The 17,692-nt window shown below is 47.9% G+C and overlaps 2 protein-coding genes across 6 annotated transcripts; one reads left to right on the top strand and one right to left on the bottom strand.

Annotated features, from left to right (window-relative positions):
• Nucleotides 1–542: 542 nt before the first annotated feature.
• Nucleotides 543–8,631, top strand: Abcb6 (ATP-binding cassette, sub-family B (MDR/TAP), member 6 (Langereis blood group)). Its single transcript, XM_013024397.1, has 19 exons — nucleotides 543–1,387; nucleotides 1,673–1,810; nucleotides 2,432–2,612; nucleotides 2,791–2,892; nucleotides 3,077–3,260; nucleotides 4,176–4,297; nucleotides 4,751–4,860; nucleotides 5,036–5,101; nucleotides 5,235–5,360; nucleotides 5,509–5,585; nucleotides 5,674–5,737; nucleotides 5,832–5,917; nucleotides 6,106–6,163; nucleotides 6,578–6,682; nucleotides 7,402–7,576; nucleotides 7,714–7,826; nucleotides 7,987–8,081; nucleotides 8,161–8,229; nucleotides 8,353–8,631. Exons 1-19 carry the CDS (start codon nucleotides 839–841, stop codon nucleotides 8,459–8,461), a joined length of 2,529 nt encoding a protein of 842 aa, XP_012879851.1. The 5' UTR covers nucleotides 543–838; the 3' UTR covers nucleotides 8,462–8,631.
• A 344-nt stretch (nucleotides 8,632–8,975) lies between these two features.
• On the bottom strand, nucleotides 8,976–11,852 carry Zfand2b (zinc finger, AN1-type domain 2B). 5 transcript variants are annotated; one of them, XM_013012266.1, is made up of 10 exons: nucleotides 11,716–11,852; nucleotides 11,529–11,601; nucleotides 11,147–11,241; nucleotides 10,814–10,945; nucleotides 10,530–10,681; nucleotides 10,277–10,369; nucleotides 10,139–10,223; nucleotides 9,987–10,054; nucleotides 9,579–9,651; nucleotides 8,976–9,267 (listed from the first exon to the last, which is right to left on the bottom strand). In XM_013012266.1, the coding sequence occupies exons 2-10, from the start codon at nucleotides 11,581–11,583 to the stop codon at nucleotides 9,211–9,213; spliced, it is 810 nt and encodes a 269-aa protein (XP_012867720.1). In that variant the 5' UTR covers nucleotides 11,584–11,601; nucleotides 11,716–11,852; the 3' UTR covers nucleotides 8,976–9,210. The 5 variants fall into 5 exon arrangements, with proteins under 5 accessions (XP_012867720.1, XP_012867727.1, XP_012867734.1 ...); XM_013012273.1 differs by having other exon boundaries at nucleotides 11,725–11,852; XM_013012280.1 differs by having other exon boundaries at nucleotides 8,976–9,367; nucleotides 11,716–11,851.
• Between the last annotated feature and the right edge of the window lie 5,840 nt (nucleotides 11,853–17,692).

Genomic DNA, 17,692 nt, shown 5'->3' with positions numbered 1-17,692 from the left:
GATCAATAGAAAAATAGAGTATGTGTGATTTTGTTCAGATTTCCAGATACTGGGGCTGGGATCTGAAAGCAAGTGACTATGATGCTCCTGTGGTATAGAGAGGTAGCTGGATAATTAAAAAACAAAAAAACTTTTCCAAGTTGCTGGAGATGTAGCTCAGTGGTTTGCCTAGCGTGCATTATGCCTTAAGTTCGAACCACAGCACTGGAATTAAAAAATAAAAATAAGCCAAGCGTGGTGGTAGAATGCTAGCCTTGAGTTGTACTGCTGAGGGACAGAGTTCGAATCCCATGTCCGACAAAAGACATAAAAATAAAATTAAAATTAAAGGAAGGGATAATTGCATCCCTTCACTCTGTAGAGGTCGAGGTCTCCAACTGGACCTGAGATTAGATTTCCCGCCCTGACCTCCCGACCAAGCCGACTCAACCTCTTATTTTGCACTAGTTCTGTGCACAATTCTCCCCGCCCCGTAGAGACACTTAGCCAATAGGGATCCTGGATAAAGTAAGGGGCGTGGCTCAGGCGGGATCACTCCCACAGAGGGCGTGCGAATCCTAAGCTCAACATTCCTGTGCTCCGGCCCTTAACCGGAGGGTCCCGCGCAGCGGGAGAGACGCACGGAGACGGCGTACGTGCCCTGCGTGAGTGCGTGGTGGCGGCGCGTGCGCGAAACGAGTGGGCGGTGTGTCAGGATCCACGTGCGTCTCTCCGCGACCCCCCGCGACTTAGCGCTGGGTGGTTCCATGACCCCAAACACCCGGGCATCCGTGGCCCTCCCTGAGCGGCCAGTCCCGCTTTCCGGCCCCTCAGGCTCGGCCAGCATCCACACATCGCCATGGTGACTGTGGGCAACTACTGCGAGGCCGAGGGACCCCTGGGTCCGGCCTGGGAGCAGAATGGCTTGAGTCCATGCTTCTTCTTCACGCTCGTGCCCTCGACCCTGATGACCCTGGGGACTCTGGCCTTGGTGCTGGCTCTTCCCTGCAAGCGTCCGGAGCGATCGTCGGGCCCCGACGCGCTGTTCTGGGCGGCCGGTCCTCGTGTCGCTCCTTACGTGCTGCAGCTGCTTCTGGCCACGCTTCAGGTGGCATTGCCCTTGGCCAGCTTGGCTGGCCGGATGGGCACCGCCCGGGGGGCCCCGCTGCCTGGCTACCTATTGCTGGCCTCTGTGCTGGGGAGTCTGGCTAACGCCTGTGGCCTGTGGCTGCTCGTGATGGAACGGAGCCAGGCACGGCAGAGTCTGGCGATGGGTGTCTGGATCAAGTCCAGACACAGCCCGGGTCTCCTGCTCCTCTGGACTGTGGCATTTGCAGCGGAAAACTTGACCCTGGTGTCTTGGAACAGCCCACAGTGGTGGTGGGCCAGGGCAGACCTGGGCCAGCAGGTGAGGGCCCGCAGGGGAGGAGGGGAAGCATGGATGTCAGTGCTGAGTGTCTGGAGCTGGGGCGCTTGGGATGACTGGGGACAAGGCGGGAGTGTCTGGTTCTGGCTGGGAATTGATAGCCTGTTGGTGGGGCGTGTCTGTGCTGAGTCACTGTGGGTTTGGGGTTTGTTTTTTTTTTTTTTTTTCCTTGTTAAATGCTGGGCGTCTGAGGAAGACCTGGATGTTAGCAATAATACAATAGGGTTTCGGCCTTTGATCATACCTTCTGTACGTGTTTCATTGTAGGTTCAGTTTGGCCTGTGGGTGCTTCGATACCTCCTTTCTGGAGGACTTTTTGCCCTGGGGCTTTGGGCCCCGGGACTTGGTCCCCAGTCTTACACCTTACAGGTTCATGAAGAGGACCAAAGTGTAGAAAGGAACCAGGTACACCTCATTTTCTGAATCCTAGGATTATTATTTTTTCTTTGTGGTGGGTTTTTGTTGTTGTTGTTTGTTTTTTGGTTTTTTTTTGTAATGGAGACCAAAGCCAGGACCCCCTGAACTATTAAACCTGTGCTCTACCACTCAGTCTATCATTCATCTATACCCTAGCCTTCTTTGAATCCTGAGGTCTATTTTAACTTGAATCATTGCCATTATTCCATCTCCTCACAATCAATTAATTCAATTAGTTGTAAGCCCATGGCTTTTTTTTTTTTTTTTTTGCCAGTCCTGGGGCTTGAACTCAGGCCCTGAGCACTGTCCCTGAGCTTCTTTTTGCTCAAGGCTAGTACTCTACCACTTGAGCCACTGTGTATGTGGTACTGAGGAATCGAACCCAGGGCTTCAAGCATGCTAGGCAAGCATTCTACCACTAAGCCACATTCCCAGCCCCCTCCCCTACCCCATGGCTTTTTTGACTCCACTGAGGAATCACTCATGGACCTCAGATATCTGGGAGCTATAACCCACCCCTTATGTTCTTCCCTGGAAGTTTCTTGGCTAGTAGTGTACTTGCTTTTGGTGTCTGAACTTACTTCCTTTGTGTGTGTGTCATCATCCTAGGATGGTTCAACACAGCAGCGGTCTACATGGCGAGATCTTGGCAGGAAGCTCCGCCTACTAAGTGGCTATCTGTGGCCTCGGGGAAGTCTAACTCTGCAACTTGTTGTGCTTATCTGCCTGGGGCTCATGGGGTTGGACAGAGCGCTCAACGTGTTGGTTCCCATCTTCTATAGGGACATTGGTGAGGGAGAGGAATATAACTCAGCCTGCTGGTTCTTCATTGGCTTGGTGGCTGGGGTAGCTATTACCTTAGGAGGTGGAATAGAATTAGGGTTGGATAGTCAGAGGCTATGGCTGGTTCCTGGGGCAATTTTGTTTGAAGAGAGTGTTGGAAGTGAATCTTGACTTTTTCTCCGCAGTGAACTTGTTGACTGGGCAGGCCCCTTGGAGCTCCCTGGCCTGGACTGTTACCATCTATGTCTTCCTCAAGTTCCTCCAGGGGGGTGGCACTGGCAGTACAGGTACAAGGAACTCTGTCTTCACCCTGATTGGCATCAGCTTTCCCCTAGGAATTCCCCCATTGTGGTGCTCTTTTGAACATTCCTTCCCCAGGCCCCTCTGTGCCCGCAGACCTTTAGCATCTTGGTATTCGGCTGATGTCCCTTAGCCTCCAAGCCCTACTGAGGTTCCTATGGCTTTCCCCAGGCTTTGTGAGCAACCTGCGCACATTCCTGTGGATCCGGGTGCAGCAGTTCACATCTCGGCAGGTGGAGCTGCGTCTCTTCACCCACCTGCATGAGCTCTCACTACGCTGGCATCTGGGCCGCCGGACAGGGGAGGTGCTGCGGATTGTGGACCGGGGCACATCTAGTGTCACAGGGCTGCTCAGGTGCCACTCCAGTGCAAGGGGCATGTGCATGTGGGCATGGGCAGGGGTGGGGGTGGGGGAATGTGCAGGAACCGAGGATCGAACTGTCATAAGGAGAATAGAGCCAGCTAGAGACATAGCCCCTCTGGTTATGGTTACTTAGTTTTTTGTAAATTATAGAAGTGATGTATAATGATGTCATAATTACTCAGATAATATAGACAACAAATGGTCTTGAACACTTTCCAGAGTTTTGCACTGTGCTCAGGATGCAGGCAGACCTTGTAATTTTGTGTGTGCCATTCATGGAGCTTGACCTCAAAGCCTGGGCATATCTTTTTTTTTTTTATTGTAAAGATACTATACAGAAGGTTACAGTTACATGAGTGAGGTAATGAGTATACTTCCTCTTGAACATTGTTACCCCCTCCATTGTTTTCCCCCTACCATCCCCTCCCTCCCTCCCTTCCCTGAGGTTCTTTTTTTTTTTTTTTTTTGATTGTGATTAAGTGGGCATATCTTTTTTGCTCAAAGCTAGCATTCTACCACTTGAGCTACAGTTCTATTTACAGGGTTTTTTTGGTGATTTATTGGACATAAGAATATCACACTTTCCTGCCTGGGCTGGCTTTGAACCATGATCCTCATATCTCAGTCTTCTGAGTAGCTACAGGTGTGAGCCACCAACACCTGGACTATTTGTACTTTTTATCTGTGCAAACTTATAGAATTAATATAGTACTGTGGAAGTATTTGCTAAACCATCTGTAGTTTGGCCATGTTATGGTTTTACTTAGCCAGCTACTTCTTGAGGGGCATTTAGATTGATTCCATCCTGTTGCTGTTATAAATGAAACATTACACTGACCCTCCTAAAGGTAAGGTTGCTGGGTCTAAGCCCCCAAACCTTCTTTTGTTGCTTGATTACCCTCCTAGCTACCTGGTATTCAACATCATCCCCACACTGGCTGACATCATCATTGGCATCATCTACTTCAGCATGTTCTTCAATGCCTGGTTTGGCCTCATTGTGTTCCTGTGCATGAGTCTCTATCTCAGTGAGTGTTGCCTTGTGACATCTTCCTGAATTAAGTGAACCCTGCCCCAGCTCAGCTGAACAATCTTCAGGAGGCTGAGGGTTGGTGAACTTTCTAAGTCTTTATCTGCTCTTGGCTTGGTGAGTCTTTTCCTTTGACACCTTAGTTTAAGCTAGATGAAGGCCAAGGAAGGACACCTTTTCATATTAGGTCCCCATTATGGTCACCGACCGGTCAAGAAGAAACTTCATTTGCATAGCAAGATGCAACTTGTCTTCATTTGTTCACAGTTCAGGGTTATTCACACCTGAGGCTTTTTCAGTTTACATAGATTTCTTATATATAGCTCCTTTCCTCTATAAGCTTGAAGCTGTCCTTCTGGGTCCTTGGACTCCAGCACAGGTTTAGTATCCATGGTGGTCTTTGCTGTTAGGGATGACGTCTTATCCTCCCTCCCCTCTTGTCACCCTCCAGTCCTGACCATTGTGGTCACTGAGTGGAGAACCAAGTTTCGCCGTGCTATGAACACACAGGAGAACGCCACCCGGGCGCGAGCAGTGGACTCTCTGCTAAACTTTGAAACAGTAACATAAGCCTCTGAGGCAGTGGTGGGAGGCAAGATGGGGAGAGGGTGGTGAGACATCATACGGGTGATGAAAAGGTGGGGAGGAGGGTGCTGATACTTGGAATCAGGAAGCAGGGGATCAGAAATCTGGAGGGAATGATCTGGAAGCCATGTGCTGTGTTTGAATCCATCAGGTGAAATACTACAATGCTGAGAGTTATGAAGTGGAGCGCTATCAAGAGGCCATCATCAAATATCAGGTGAGGATGCCGGAATAGGATCTAAGATAGCTGGGCCTGTGGCATTGCCTGGTTGAGAGGAGTAAAGTCAAGGTGGGATTTGGTGATGGTTGGTGCAAATGGGATATTTCTCTCTCCCACACCCTGCCTTTAGAGTTTGGAGTGGAAGTCAAGTGCTTCACTGGTTTTACTGAACCAGACCCAGAACTTGGTGATTGGACTTGGGCTTCTCGCTGGCTCCCTGCTTTGTGCATACTTTGTCAGTGAGAAAAAGCTACAGGTGAGGCAGCATCATGGAAGAAAGGGTGAGGGACAGGGAAGTGAGGCCTGGGGCCTATGAACCATCAGACTTTTGAGTGGTAAGTGAGTAGGCGAGCAGAAGAGCCCACAAGCCTCCATGATGCATCTGCTTCCCTGGGTCTTCACAGGTCGGGGACTTTGTGCTTTTTGGCACTTACATCATTCAACTGTACATGCCTCTCAACTGGTTTGGCACCTACTACAGGTAACCTGATCCCTAACCTTCACCTGTTCAGGGTGCATTGTTATTTCCTAGGGCCTCCGTGGCGCCCCAACTTTCACTCTTATTGCAGGATGATTCAGACCAACTTCATTGACATGGAGAACATGTTTGACTTGCTGAAAGAGGAGACAGAAGTGAGTGATGAGAAAGGAGCCTGGGTCAGGGGGTTCTTTCTTTTGTCTGGAGAATTCCAGGACAGTAACAGCTACAAGTACTGTGTTTTCCCAGGTGAAGGACATTCCTGGAGCAGGGCCCCTTCACTTTCAGAAAGGCCGGATTGAGTTTGAAAATGTGCACTTCGGCTATGCTGATGGGTCAGCCTTTCCCTTTCCTTTCCCCTTGTCCATTTACAAACTACCTTTTTGTCCCTCATACTATGCGGAACCCTAGCTTTTCAGCCCACCACTGTGGAAAGAGTCGGGGGAGGATTGGGGAGGGGCGGGCCCAGTGGTAGTTTGGGTAATGGGAGGGGCCTCTTAACCCTACTCACTGTTCTTTGTAGGCGGGAGACCTTGCAGGATGTTTCCTTCACAGTGATGCCTGGACAGACTCTGGCCCTGGTGAGGAGACCCAGCCACTTGGCTTACACTTAGTTCTCAAGCTTCTCTTGTTCAGATCCTATGTTGGCTTATACCAAAGCTGGAGAGTCAGAACCCTGTTATGACAAGAAACAATTGAATATGATATGCTGTTAATGACATTTTGGAAAAGAACTATCAGGGTATGTGGTAGCACAAATCTATAATCCCAGCTACGCAGGAAGAGCAGAAGCAAGGAGGACTGCAGTTAGAGACTAGCCTTGACAATGTTAATGTGACACTATTTGAAAAACTTAAGGCAAAAGGATTAGGGGTGTGGCTCAAGTGAAAGTGCTTGCTTAGCATGTTCAAGGCCTTGAGTTCAATCTCCAGTCCCTGCTTTACACCAAAAAGAAGCTAGTCTGAGAGTTTTCCCATTTTTTTCCAATATAACAGGTGGGCCCATCTGGGGCAGGAAAGAGCACAATTTTGCGCTTGCTGTTTCGCTTCTATGACATAAACTCTGGCAGTATCCGAATAGATGGGCAAGACATCTCACAGGTAAGGTTTCTGGGGAAAAGACTAATTTAATTGTCTCCATATGGAAGAACGGGTTGGATATCCAGAGAGAGAAAATGTCACCCTGCAGAAAACTAGGGTCTTCCTACCATAATTTGGCTAATTTCACTCAGAAAGTAGTCATGAGTATAATGTGTGTAGTGTCATTCAAGATACGATCTCTGTATGTGTATGTGTGTGCATGCATGTGTGTGTGTGTGTGTGTGTGTGTGTGTGTGTGAGTCCTAGAGCTTGAATTCAGAGCCTATGTATTATCCCTGAGCTTTTTCACTCAAGGTTAGTGCTCTACCACTTGAGCCACTTCTGGCTTTGTGGCAATTATTTGGAGGTAAGACTTGCATGGACTTTATTGTCCAGGCTGGCTTCAAACCTTTATTCTCAGACCTCAGCATATGGAGTAGCTAGGATTACAGATACGAGCTACCAGCATCTGGCAAGATCTTTTGCAACAGTCCATGAAGTAGGCAAAGAGAATGTTTAATTTTATGTGTTGCTTGAATGCATGATTATTTTTATGGCTGGAGGCTAGGGAACAGAGATTCAGGAGAGGTTGAGTGATTTTCCCACTCCGCTAGGATGTACAGTGATGATGGCAGATTCCTACCCTGAGCTGCTTACCCTGTGTGCTTCTGGCTAGCTCATCTTAGCTTCCAGGCCTGGGGGAATCTCACAGGGCTGGGTGTATTATCTTCTGGCTCCAGGTGACCCAGATCTCTCTCCGGTCTCACATTGGAGTGGTGCCCCAGGACACTGTCCTCTTCAATGATACCATTGCCAACAACATCCGCTATGGCCGTGTCACAGCTGACAACAGTGAGGTAGAGGCTGCTGCTCAGGCTGCAGGCATCCATGATGCTATCATGTCCTTCCCTGAAGGTGAGGTTCATCTGTACAGTCCCCTCCCTCGCCTAGTGTACAGTCATTTTAACCCTGTGGCTTCTGCTCCATCCCTTCAATATAAACAGACCAAGTTTATTTATATTTGACTTGAGGGAGGTGGGTTATTTCCACAGGGTATGAGACACAGGTGGGCGAGAGGGGACTGAAGCTAAGCGGTGGGGAGAAGCAGCGAGTAGCCATTGCCCGCACAATTCTCAAGGCTCCAGACATCGTTCTGCTGGATGAGGTAAGGTCTTGGCAGCTGCCCCCTGCTGCCTCTGTCTATGCCTAAGCCACTCTTTCTGGGAAGTTTTTCTCATCAGTCTGTGTAGCTCTCAAGCGTGTGCTGTATTCCTGAAGCCTCCACCTCCCTTTGAGGAAGTATTTTACCCAGACCTTCTCTGTAGGCGACGTCAGCGCTGGATACATCTACTGAGCGGGCCATCCAGGCTTCGCTGGCCAAAGTCTGCGCCAACCGCACCACCATTGTGGTGGCACACAGGTAGAGACCTACAGGACCAGTGTGGCTGGCATGGGCCATTTCTGGTAGGATAGAGAGTTACTGATCTCTGACTTCTCAGGCTCTCAACTGTGGTTAATGCTGACCAGATTCTTGTCATCAAGGATGGCTGTATCGTAGAGAGAGGACGGTGAGGAAAAGTTGGGCAGGGGCTTCTGGAAGGGGTCTTCCTTGCTCTTCCCCTCCTCCTCTCTCTATAGGCTGATGGAGTGAAACTGAAGGGTGGGACTCTGACTTGTCTCTTCACCCCCAGGCATGAGGCTCTGTTGTCTCGAGGTGGAGTGTACGCCAACATGTGGCAGCTGCAACAGCAGGGACAGGAAGTTTGTGAAGACACCAAGCCCCAGACCAAGACACAGTGACAGAAGGTGTTGCCTCTTCCCTCCCAAAGACTAACTCAGGGGAATAAGATGTGTCCATTTCCCTTGGCCTATTTCATCCTCCTCTAGGGGTTTGGTGCTAGCTGTGACAAGGGAAAGGGACCTTTCAGAAAAGCACTTTGGCGAAATAAAAGTGGACTGTTCAAGGGTGACTATGGCTTGGTCATGTGGGGAACTGCAAGGAGACGTTAAGTCATGTGAACATGCTTGATAAGAATTCTGTTTGAGCTGGGTACTAGTGGCTTATGCTGTCCTTCTTACTCAGGAGGCTGACAGCTGAGAATGGCAGTTTGAAGCCAACCCAGAAAGCCTGTGAGACTCATATCTACGATTAATCACCAAGAAAGCTGGAAATGGAGCTGTGGCTTAAATGGTAGAGCACTAGCCTTGAGCCCGAAAGCTCAGTAACAGCAACTATGCCCTGAGTGCAAGCCCCAGGAACACCACACACAGAGAATTCTGTTTGAAGCTGGAGAGACACACTACTCACACATCATACTATTGAGATCTTTATTCTTTCCAGGCCTCTCCCTGCATGCTACCTGTGGCAGCCCAAGGGTAAAGGGATGGCATGACGCAGGGGCTAGGAAGGAGTCCTAGCCGGCACCAACTGAGGGCCCAGTCAACGAACGCTTCACAGCCACGCTCCCAGCTGCTGGAGAGCTAGCAGGGCCTTTCATAGTCTCAGCTTGGCAAGCTTTCTCCTGATGCTCCCTGGAGCGGCCTCCACCTCACTCCTGCATGCCTCTGCACTCCAGGCTGCTCTGCACCTCCTCATCCTGTGTACCCTGGAGATGTGAGGGCCACAGTCCTCAGCTGAGCCTCCTCCCCAAGCCCATGACCCTAGCACAGGCTGCAGTTGGACGGCTTCGAGCTGCGGCTCTGCGCCTGGAATAAGGAGAGGGGAAAGAGGAGGAGATGGCATAAAGTCAAGGAAAAGAGGACAGCTCTCATTTCAGAGCTCAGCATGTGCTAGGGTCACACTGGAAGGAAGAGGATAACCATCATCCCAATGCTCTCCATCACTTCGAAGAAACGATGCCACCAACTTCTTATTCCTTGCCAGCGCAGACCCTGTCCTTACCCACCAACCACATACCTGCTGCTGTTGGTATTCTGCCTCACTGGCTGACAGAGCTTGTGCTAAAGCCAAGTCTTCTTCCTCCTGAGAACTGAGAAAGGAGGAACACCTTAAATTGGATGACAGCTAAGATTTGAGCATCTGATCTGTTAGGCATCACAAGTGTTCAGCAACACTGGCTATAACCTCAGTCTTCTCAGTGTCTCTTCTAAAGTGGGTGTTGGTATCACCTCTATTGAACAGAAGAAATTAAGGGCCTATGGGTTAAAGAATTTGTCAAAGATAAAATAGTTCATCTTAATCTTGAGTCCTAGTTTCTAGTTACTATTTTGCAGTAGGCCCCAGTGGTCTTACCTACTTCCTTCCAAACTGGCCTTTACATCCTATCCTCTTGTTCTCTCCTCCCCCCCACCCCCCAATAAGTACCTTGGAGCCTGGGGTTTGGTCTCTGCCAGAGATAGTTCCAGGGCACGCTGCAGAGCCTCATCCTCACTCTGCAAAAGGAGAAAGAAGGCCAGTTTCCTTGGACTTTACTCTGCCTGGGTTTCCTCTGTCCATCCAATCTCTGCCCAACTCACCAAGCCATTCTGCAAAGCAATCACTGGAGGGGCTGTCCGGGATGGAGACTGGGTTGTGGTTCTATGGCAGATATTCAACAACAGGCTAAGGTCAGAGAAGTAAAGGGAGAAAAAAGGGGGAGAAATATGCAGGCTTACCTGCTGGGAGAAGTGGAAGAAGGCAAGGTCCGACTTGGGCTAGGAACAGTGGTTGTAGATGTCAGACCTTGTGCTCTGGAGATAGCAGCAAGACTGTAGGGAAGACAAGACACTCTTGGAATGCCTCCAAGAACATTCCTTACCCAAGAAGTCAGGAGGGGCCTTCCTTCAAGCAAGTCTGAGAAAACATACACTTGAAACTCAAAGACCAAGGATGAAGCAAGACAAGTAAGCAGGACTTGGTGTCAATTACCCTGCCCGGCTGGTTGAGTGCCCTTCCCCAGAACAATCATGATCCAGTGGGTGACGGTGCTTGATGCAGAAGTTTCTGCCACAGCGATCACAAGTCAGTCTCATCATCTCTCGCTGCCGGCAGCCAGAACGTTCACACTTATTGGTGAAGATCTGAAGTGAAGTGTGGAAAGGTTTGTTTATGAGACTCTAAGCCCTTATCCAGCTCCATTGCTGGAGATAGCTGTTTAGGTTTCCTGACACCCACAGTTGCACTAGCTTATGGCAACCCCCTCCATCACTTGCCTTGCGTTTTTGCTGTGCTGGATCAGATCGACAGTCTCTGTCAATGTGCTCTCCCACAGCCCGGTCAGGGGGCTCCCCTCTTGCCACAGGCACAGGCACATTACAGAGGGGGCAGACTGGTACTTGGATATCCTATAGTCAAGGAGCAGGAATCAATTTGTGTCCTGCTCCCAGGCCAACAAATCTTGGGTCCAGAAAGAAACTGGATGCAGCTCTCACAAACGCACAAGAAAATTCAATGTTCCCCAGCACGGAACCTCAGAAGACCATAATGGATGGGAAAATGTGAAACACAGATTTGGGGGATTCTTCATGAACCCATCGCCCCCTCACCTTTTGGTAGGCAGATCCACAGTGGTGTTGGGCATAGGCCACATGGTCTGCGCAGAAGATGCCAGAACATGCATCACACTTGAGCGGCAGAAAATCTGCAGGGAGTGGGTCGAATTGCCAAGTCAAAAGGACTGGATGTACCATGCATGTACCACGTGCATGGGAAACAGGCCACCAGGTTCACAACACACCACACCCCACTTCTCCACCACTCTCCTTGGCCACGCCCCAAGCCACCACCCACAACTTTGAGCCCCGCCCTTCTTCAGTAGCTCCAGCTCGAGGGCCCACCCTCCCAGCGTCCCGGCTCGTCCCCGCCCCCGGACGCCCGGCCCCTCCAGTCCCAAGCCCCTCTCCGCCCCTCGCACGCCCCGCCCCTCACCTAAGCGCTGACAGCTCGGCTCCGAACAGTGAGCCCCGAGGTCTGGAAACTCCATCGCCGGGCACAGAGGCGTCTGATGGGAGGCAAGAAGCGAGCTGAGCTGACCGAGGGCTCCTGCGCCAGCTCCCCACAGCAGCACCGCATCCGAGGGGCTCCCCGCTCCGCCCCTCCCTCTCCCTATCCCAACCTGGGTTACCCGAACCCCGGCGCCTCAGAGCCCACAGCTTCCACTCCTCCCTCGGCTGGCGCGGGCGCGCTAACGTCATCACGCAGGACGGGAGCGTAGCGCGCGCAGTCTTCCGGCAGTGCGGGGACGTCCGGAGCGAGTGGAGGCCTGCCCGCCTCGCCCCGCCCCGTCCCGCTCCGTCCCGTCCCTCCCCGCTGCGTAGCTCCGCCCCGTCCCCGCCCCGCCCCGCCCCCGCCCCGCCCGGGGCCGGAACTGCGCGACCTCTCGAGGTGAGTGAGTGGACGCGCGGCTCCGCCTAGGGTCTTCCCGAGGCGGCTTCTAAGAGCAGAAACGCCCGGCGGCGGCGGGCACCCATGCTGTCGGGCCGACCTCTGCCCCGCTGTCACTGCACAGCTCCCCACACCCTCCCATCCTCCACCCCCGGCCGTTGCGCACCGCGAAGTCTGCACCTTCTTTTCAGGACTGACAACTCCCGTGTCCTCCGCGGTGCAGATTCTGCTCCCGAGCTTCAGAACCCCACCTTCAGACTTCAGCGGCCGCACCCTTTCTGTAAGGCTGCCCGGAGCCTCTTCAGTCTGAGCTAGGTGCACCTGCTGCGGAATCGCCCTCCTGTCCCACCACTTCATTAAAATCAGCTCGCTTCCCCAGTCTCAGCAATCTCCCCGACAGCTCAAACATGCCTGGAGCCACGGGACCACCACGCCTGCTTGTTCTGTCTTGAGTTCCAGCACTTAACAATCCCGAGAACAGTGATCTAAGCTTCAGTGTGAATAGAGAGCTCGTTTAAAATGCAGGTTCCTAGTCAGGCATTTGTAGCTCACACTTGTAATCCTAGTTACTCAGGAGGCTGAGATCTAAGGATCGTAGTTTGAAGACAGTCCAGACAGAAAAGTCCTTGGGACTCTTTTCTCCAATTGACCAGGAAAAAAAAAATGCTTGGAGTGGAGGTGTGATCAAGTGGTAAAGTGCCAGTCTCCAGCGGCGAAGGCCAATCTAGAGCTCTAGGCCATGAGTTCAAGCCCGAGTAGTCCATAAATAGAACAAAGCACAGGTTCTTGGGCCCTAGGGTTTCTGATTCAGTGGGAAACACCTGAAGGAATTCAGACACAGATTACTCATACATTGCATTTAGAAAACACTAACCTAGACTATTATCAGTATTTCTGGAATGTTTCTTCCATAAAGCAAAGGAGTCATTAGATTGATGCCTTAAAAACACCAAGTTGACTAGGCACCGGCAGCTCATGCCAGTAATCCTAGCTATTCAGGAGTCTGAGATCTGAGGATTGCAGTTTAAAGCCAGCCTGGGCAGAAAAGTCCCTGTGAGACTCTTATCTCCAATTAACCACACAGAAAAAACTAAAACCAGAAGTGGTGACGTGGCCCAAAGTGATAGAGAGCTTGCCTCTAGCAAAAGAGGTCAGGGACAGCATGCCTTGGCTCTGAGTTCAAGCTCCATGACCTCAAAAAAGAAAAAGAAAAAGAAAAAAAACACCGAGACTCAAGCCTCAACACCATTTTGTTTCTCCCATACCTCTGGCCTTTCATTCTTGGGAGGGGTCATTATCTTCCCATAAGTCTAGGCACAGGGACAAGTAAATAGATTTTGAATGGACCATTGACCATTTAGTTTCTTTCCTGAGAATTTGGGATCAAGGGCAAGAGAGTCAGCCTCCCTAACACTTTTGGGCCTGTGACATTTAAGCCAGGAGACAGCTATCGGGCACAACATCATCCTGTCATACCGAGAAGAGGACAGGAAAAAAAATGACTGTTAATATGCAATATTATGAACACAGTGAGGTCTGTAAAGAGCATGACCTTGTACCTCATATCCATGGGTTTAAGTCATAAGATTATCTGATTTTTTTTTCTCTTCTCAAAATTTTACAGCTCTCAAAGCAATAGTTAACTGTCCTCATACAGTTGGTTTTTTATTTTATTTTACTGTTTTATTATAGTTATAAATAAGCTGGGCACAGTGGTACACACCTATAATCACAGCAATTGGGAGTCAGGGGCAATAAGATTGAAAGTTCAAGGCCATTATCTGCATAGTAAGTTCAATGCCAAGCTGAACTACATAAAGAGACCTTGGTTTATTAAAAATAAGGAGTGAGATCTGGGTGCCAGTGGCTCACACCTGTAATACTAGCTACTCAGGAGGCTGAGATCTGAGGATCACGGTTCAAAGCCAGCCCATGAGACTCTTATCTCCAATAAACCACTAGAAAACCGGAGGCAATGCTGTGGCTCAAGTGGTAAAGCGCTCGCCTTGAGCTGAAGAGTATAGAGACAGCACCCAAGCCCAGAGTTCAAGCCCTACAACCAACAAAAAAATAAAAATAAAATAAAATAAGGAATGAGGATGTAGTTCAGTAGTAGAGTGCTGCTTAGTATGCTCAAGACCCTAGGTTTGATCCCCAGTATTGCTATAATTATGTATCTATATCATTCTCCCTCCTCTCCCCTTACCTATCTCCCTGTGGGAATTCAGCTTTTAAGAACGTCCTTTAGAAAGTACAATACTGGAGCTGGGAATGTGGCTTAGTGGTAGAGTGCTTGCCTAGCATACATGAAGCCCTGGGTTTGATTCCTCAGTACCACATAAACAGAAAAAGCCAGAAGAGGCACTGTGGCTCAAGTAGTAGAATACTAACCTTGAGCCAAAGAAGCTCAGTTCCCAGGCCCTGAGTTCAAACTTAAGACTGGCCAAAAATAAAGTACAATTACTGAATTACTGACTGCCTTATCATTTATAAATTCTAAGGCTCCACCATCTGTGAAATCTAGAATCAGTTCTGCTAAATTGAAACATGACATTGCTAACATTTAACTATTTTTGTACATACAAAAACAAATTGGTAGCGGTGTTGCCAGCCCATAATTCTAGTACTCACAACACTCAAGAGCGAGTCTCCTATCTCAAAGAACACACAGTTTAATCTAATCTAAGCAGCACAAGTCACTGGCAAGAATGATTTTTCTCTGATGACCTTCTACCTAATCCTCAGCATGCTAGTTTTGGAGCCTGAACACAAGGGCAAACACTTATTGTGTAAAAGCATAATTTATAATATGCATCATAAAATCAGGTACACCATACATTTGTGTTTTAGTCCCCAGACATCCACATTTTCAACTAATACAGTAGGAAAAGAGGGTAGTAGATAGGATATGGGTTCAGTTTTTATAAAAGAGACTCATTAATAGTAGCATAAACAAAATAGAAGTTTGATTCCTTGTTTGTATAATAATTCAGGTCTAATGTGACATTCAGGAAAGGAACCAAGATGCCTCTTGTTTTGCTGTTCCACCATCTCTGAGGTGTTTGCTTTATCCTTGTGGTTCCAGATGACTCCTTGTTCAGGAAGCAGAAGAGGAACAGAAGGAAGACATACACTGTCATTTAAGAGCTTGACCCTAACCTGCATGCATCACTTCCATGTACATTTCATTTGGCTGTCACATGATCATACCTGGCCTCGGGGAAGCTAGGCAATGTACTCTGTAACTTGGTGGCCATGTGCCTAGGTACAATTTCAATTATTATGTCAGTGAAGAACAGATATTTTGAGTGATAATTAGTATCACAAAGAGAAATGAAGTACGTCTGTTTTGATACTTAAATCATCCTAAGTTTAAAGTAGTTAAATAGGTATCAGGTCATTAAAGTCAGACAACAGCAAAGCTGTGTTTATGTCTAAGGCTCTTGGGTTTTGAGAATAAGGACATGATCAAGTGCCACTTAGTTGATGTCCTATTATAGCCCACTCTGTTTCATTATCATATACCGAACACTTGTGTTTTACATGTGCCTCTTTGTAACCCTAGTGGTAAGTCTTCCTAACAACTCTTTCTTTCTTTTATTTTTTCAGGGCCATGTGCTACCTAGGTAAACCCTCTACCACTGAAATATCTGCCCAGCCCTGTTTTATTTTTATTTTTGCGATAGCATCTCATTTAATTTTTCCGGCTGACTATGAACTTGAGCGTCCCAAGAAGCTAGGATTATAGGAGTAAAATGAAGCATTATGCCCAGCTTGAGTTAGTCTTAAGTGGACTGTCACTAGTATTCAAATTTTTAAGTTACCTATAGTTAAAACTGCATTTTATACCCAACACATACACGCACATGTGCACACACACACACACACACACACACGTGCATACATGCACACTTGACCTTACATTTGATATTCTGTTCTATATTGGTTGCCATTACACTATTGATTTGCCATCTCATCATCCTATTCTTACTTTTCAACCTACTACTTTTAAAAAAAGATGATCTAGGTGAATTAAAATGCCTTTATTCCTTTTGGTCAAGGACTATAGCACAATCTTTGTGTGAAAGATAAAAAATTATTTCAGTCTTTAAAACAGGCAAAGTGATGACTGCTCTGGTCTGATGCTGTCCCTGATCTCTTCAGCTCAAGGCGAGTGCTCTGCCACTTGAGCCACAGCGCCACTTCCAGTTTTCCGGTGGTTAATTGGAGATAAGAGTCTCATGGACTTTCCTGCCTGGGCTGGCTTTGAACCGTAATCTTCAGATCTCAGCTTCCTGAGTAGATAGGATTACAGGTGTGAGCCACCAACACCTGGCTGGAAATTACTTTTGATATCTCACCTGCCATTGTATTAACTCATGTTAGAACCAGGCAAAGAAACTGAAAGAAGATTGCCGAAGAAAAAGGTGGAAAAGAGCTATGATGAATTAACCAACTCTGGACTTTACTTCTGTACTCTTGTTATATAAAAGTAAATGTTTCTGTAGCCAGATGCCAGTGGCTCAAGCCTGTAATCTTAGCCTACCTGCTAGTTTATTATCTACACACAATGGTGGTTTTGGTGGTAACATTAGAATGATTACTGTACTCCCAATCAACCCTGGACACTTTCCTGTTACAGATGGGGAAAAGTTCCTGATAGTGTGATATTGTTCAGTATTAAAATTCTGTTTAACAGAGATGGGAATGTAGCTCAGAGATACAACATGATCCTTAGGACTACCAGTATGTCATTATCTCTCTTTATAATATATATATATACACATATATATATACATACATATATAATAGCACATGATATTTATATATTGTTACATATATTACTTAATGTATAACATGCTAGTATATATTAGCATATATATTATATACATATAATATATATTCTGTTTATTGATTTTTATTCTGAATAACTTTCCAGATGTTATAAATGCTTTTGTTTTCTGAGGCTGGGGTCTGAACCCAGAGTCTTGGGCATGCTAAGTGCACCCTCTACCACCAAGCTACATCCTCTAGCTAATTTCTTTGCTTTCATAAATAACTTTTGAAATTTAAAATAATTATTTTGAGATAAGCTACAATCAGTTGAAATCTCTGGGCCCATGGACAAAATAACTAAATTGGTAAAATAACTGAAGGTACCAAGTGTCAGACCAAAAGGGAGCACTTCATCCTAAGACAAACAAACCCTTAACCTGCTTTTCGTCTATAAACACCTGTCATGTCAGACCCTCATTGCGCCTGTTATCTGATGTGTCCACACCTATGTCTGTTATCTGACGTGTCCACACCTATGTCTGGGTTGTGCACTATCTTTCCTTTATTCATCAACTATTTTAGTCTCTACTTCAGTGTGTCCTAAAATTCCTTTTGGGGGACAACATCACAAACCAGAGTTGAGGTGGAAGCCTTCTCCTTTTTGGAGATCTTTTCTCTGGAGCCTCACCAATTGCGGGTCTGGTAATAATATAAACCATAGTCTCTATTCCCCAATGTATAGTTTATATGTAGATTCCTCACTTCCTGATAAAAGAATAACTAGACACTAGTGGCCTACCAACTACTCAGGAGGCTGAGATCTGAGGATCACCATTTGAAGCCAGCTGGGCAGAAAAGTCCCTGTGAAACTCTTCTCTCCAATTAGCCACTCGAAGAACCTGTAATGGTGCTGTGGCTCCAAGTGGCCTTGA

This window comes from Dipodomys ordii, unplaced genomic scaffold (genome assembly GCF_000151885.1).
Source record: "Dipodomys ordii isolate 6190 unplaced genomic scaffold, Dord_2.0 Scaffold1, whole genome shotgun sequence".
NCBI classification, from domain to species: domain Eukaryota; kingdom Metazoa; phylum Chordata; class Mammalia; order Rodentia; family Heteromyidae; genus Dipodomys; species Dipodomys ordii.
The sequence above is the reverse complement of the archived record's forward strand: the minus strand, read 5'-3'. Positions and strand labels throughout refer to the sequence as shown.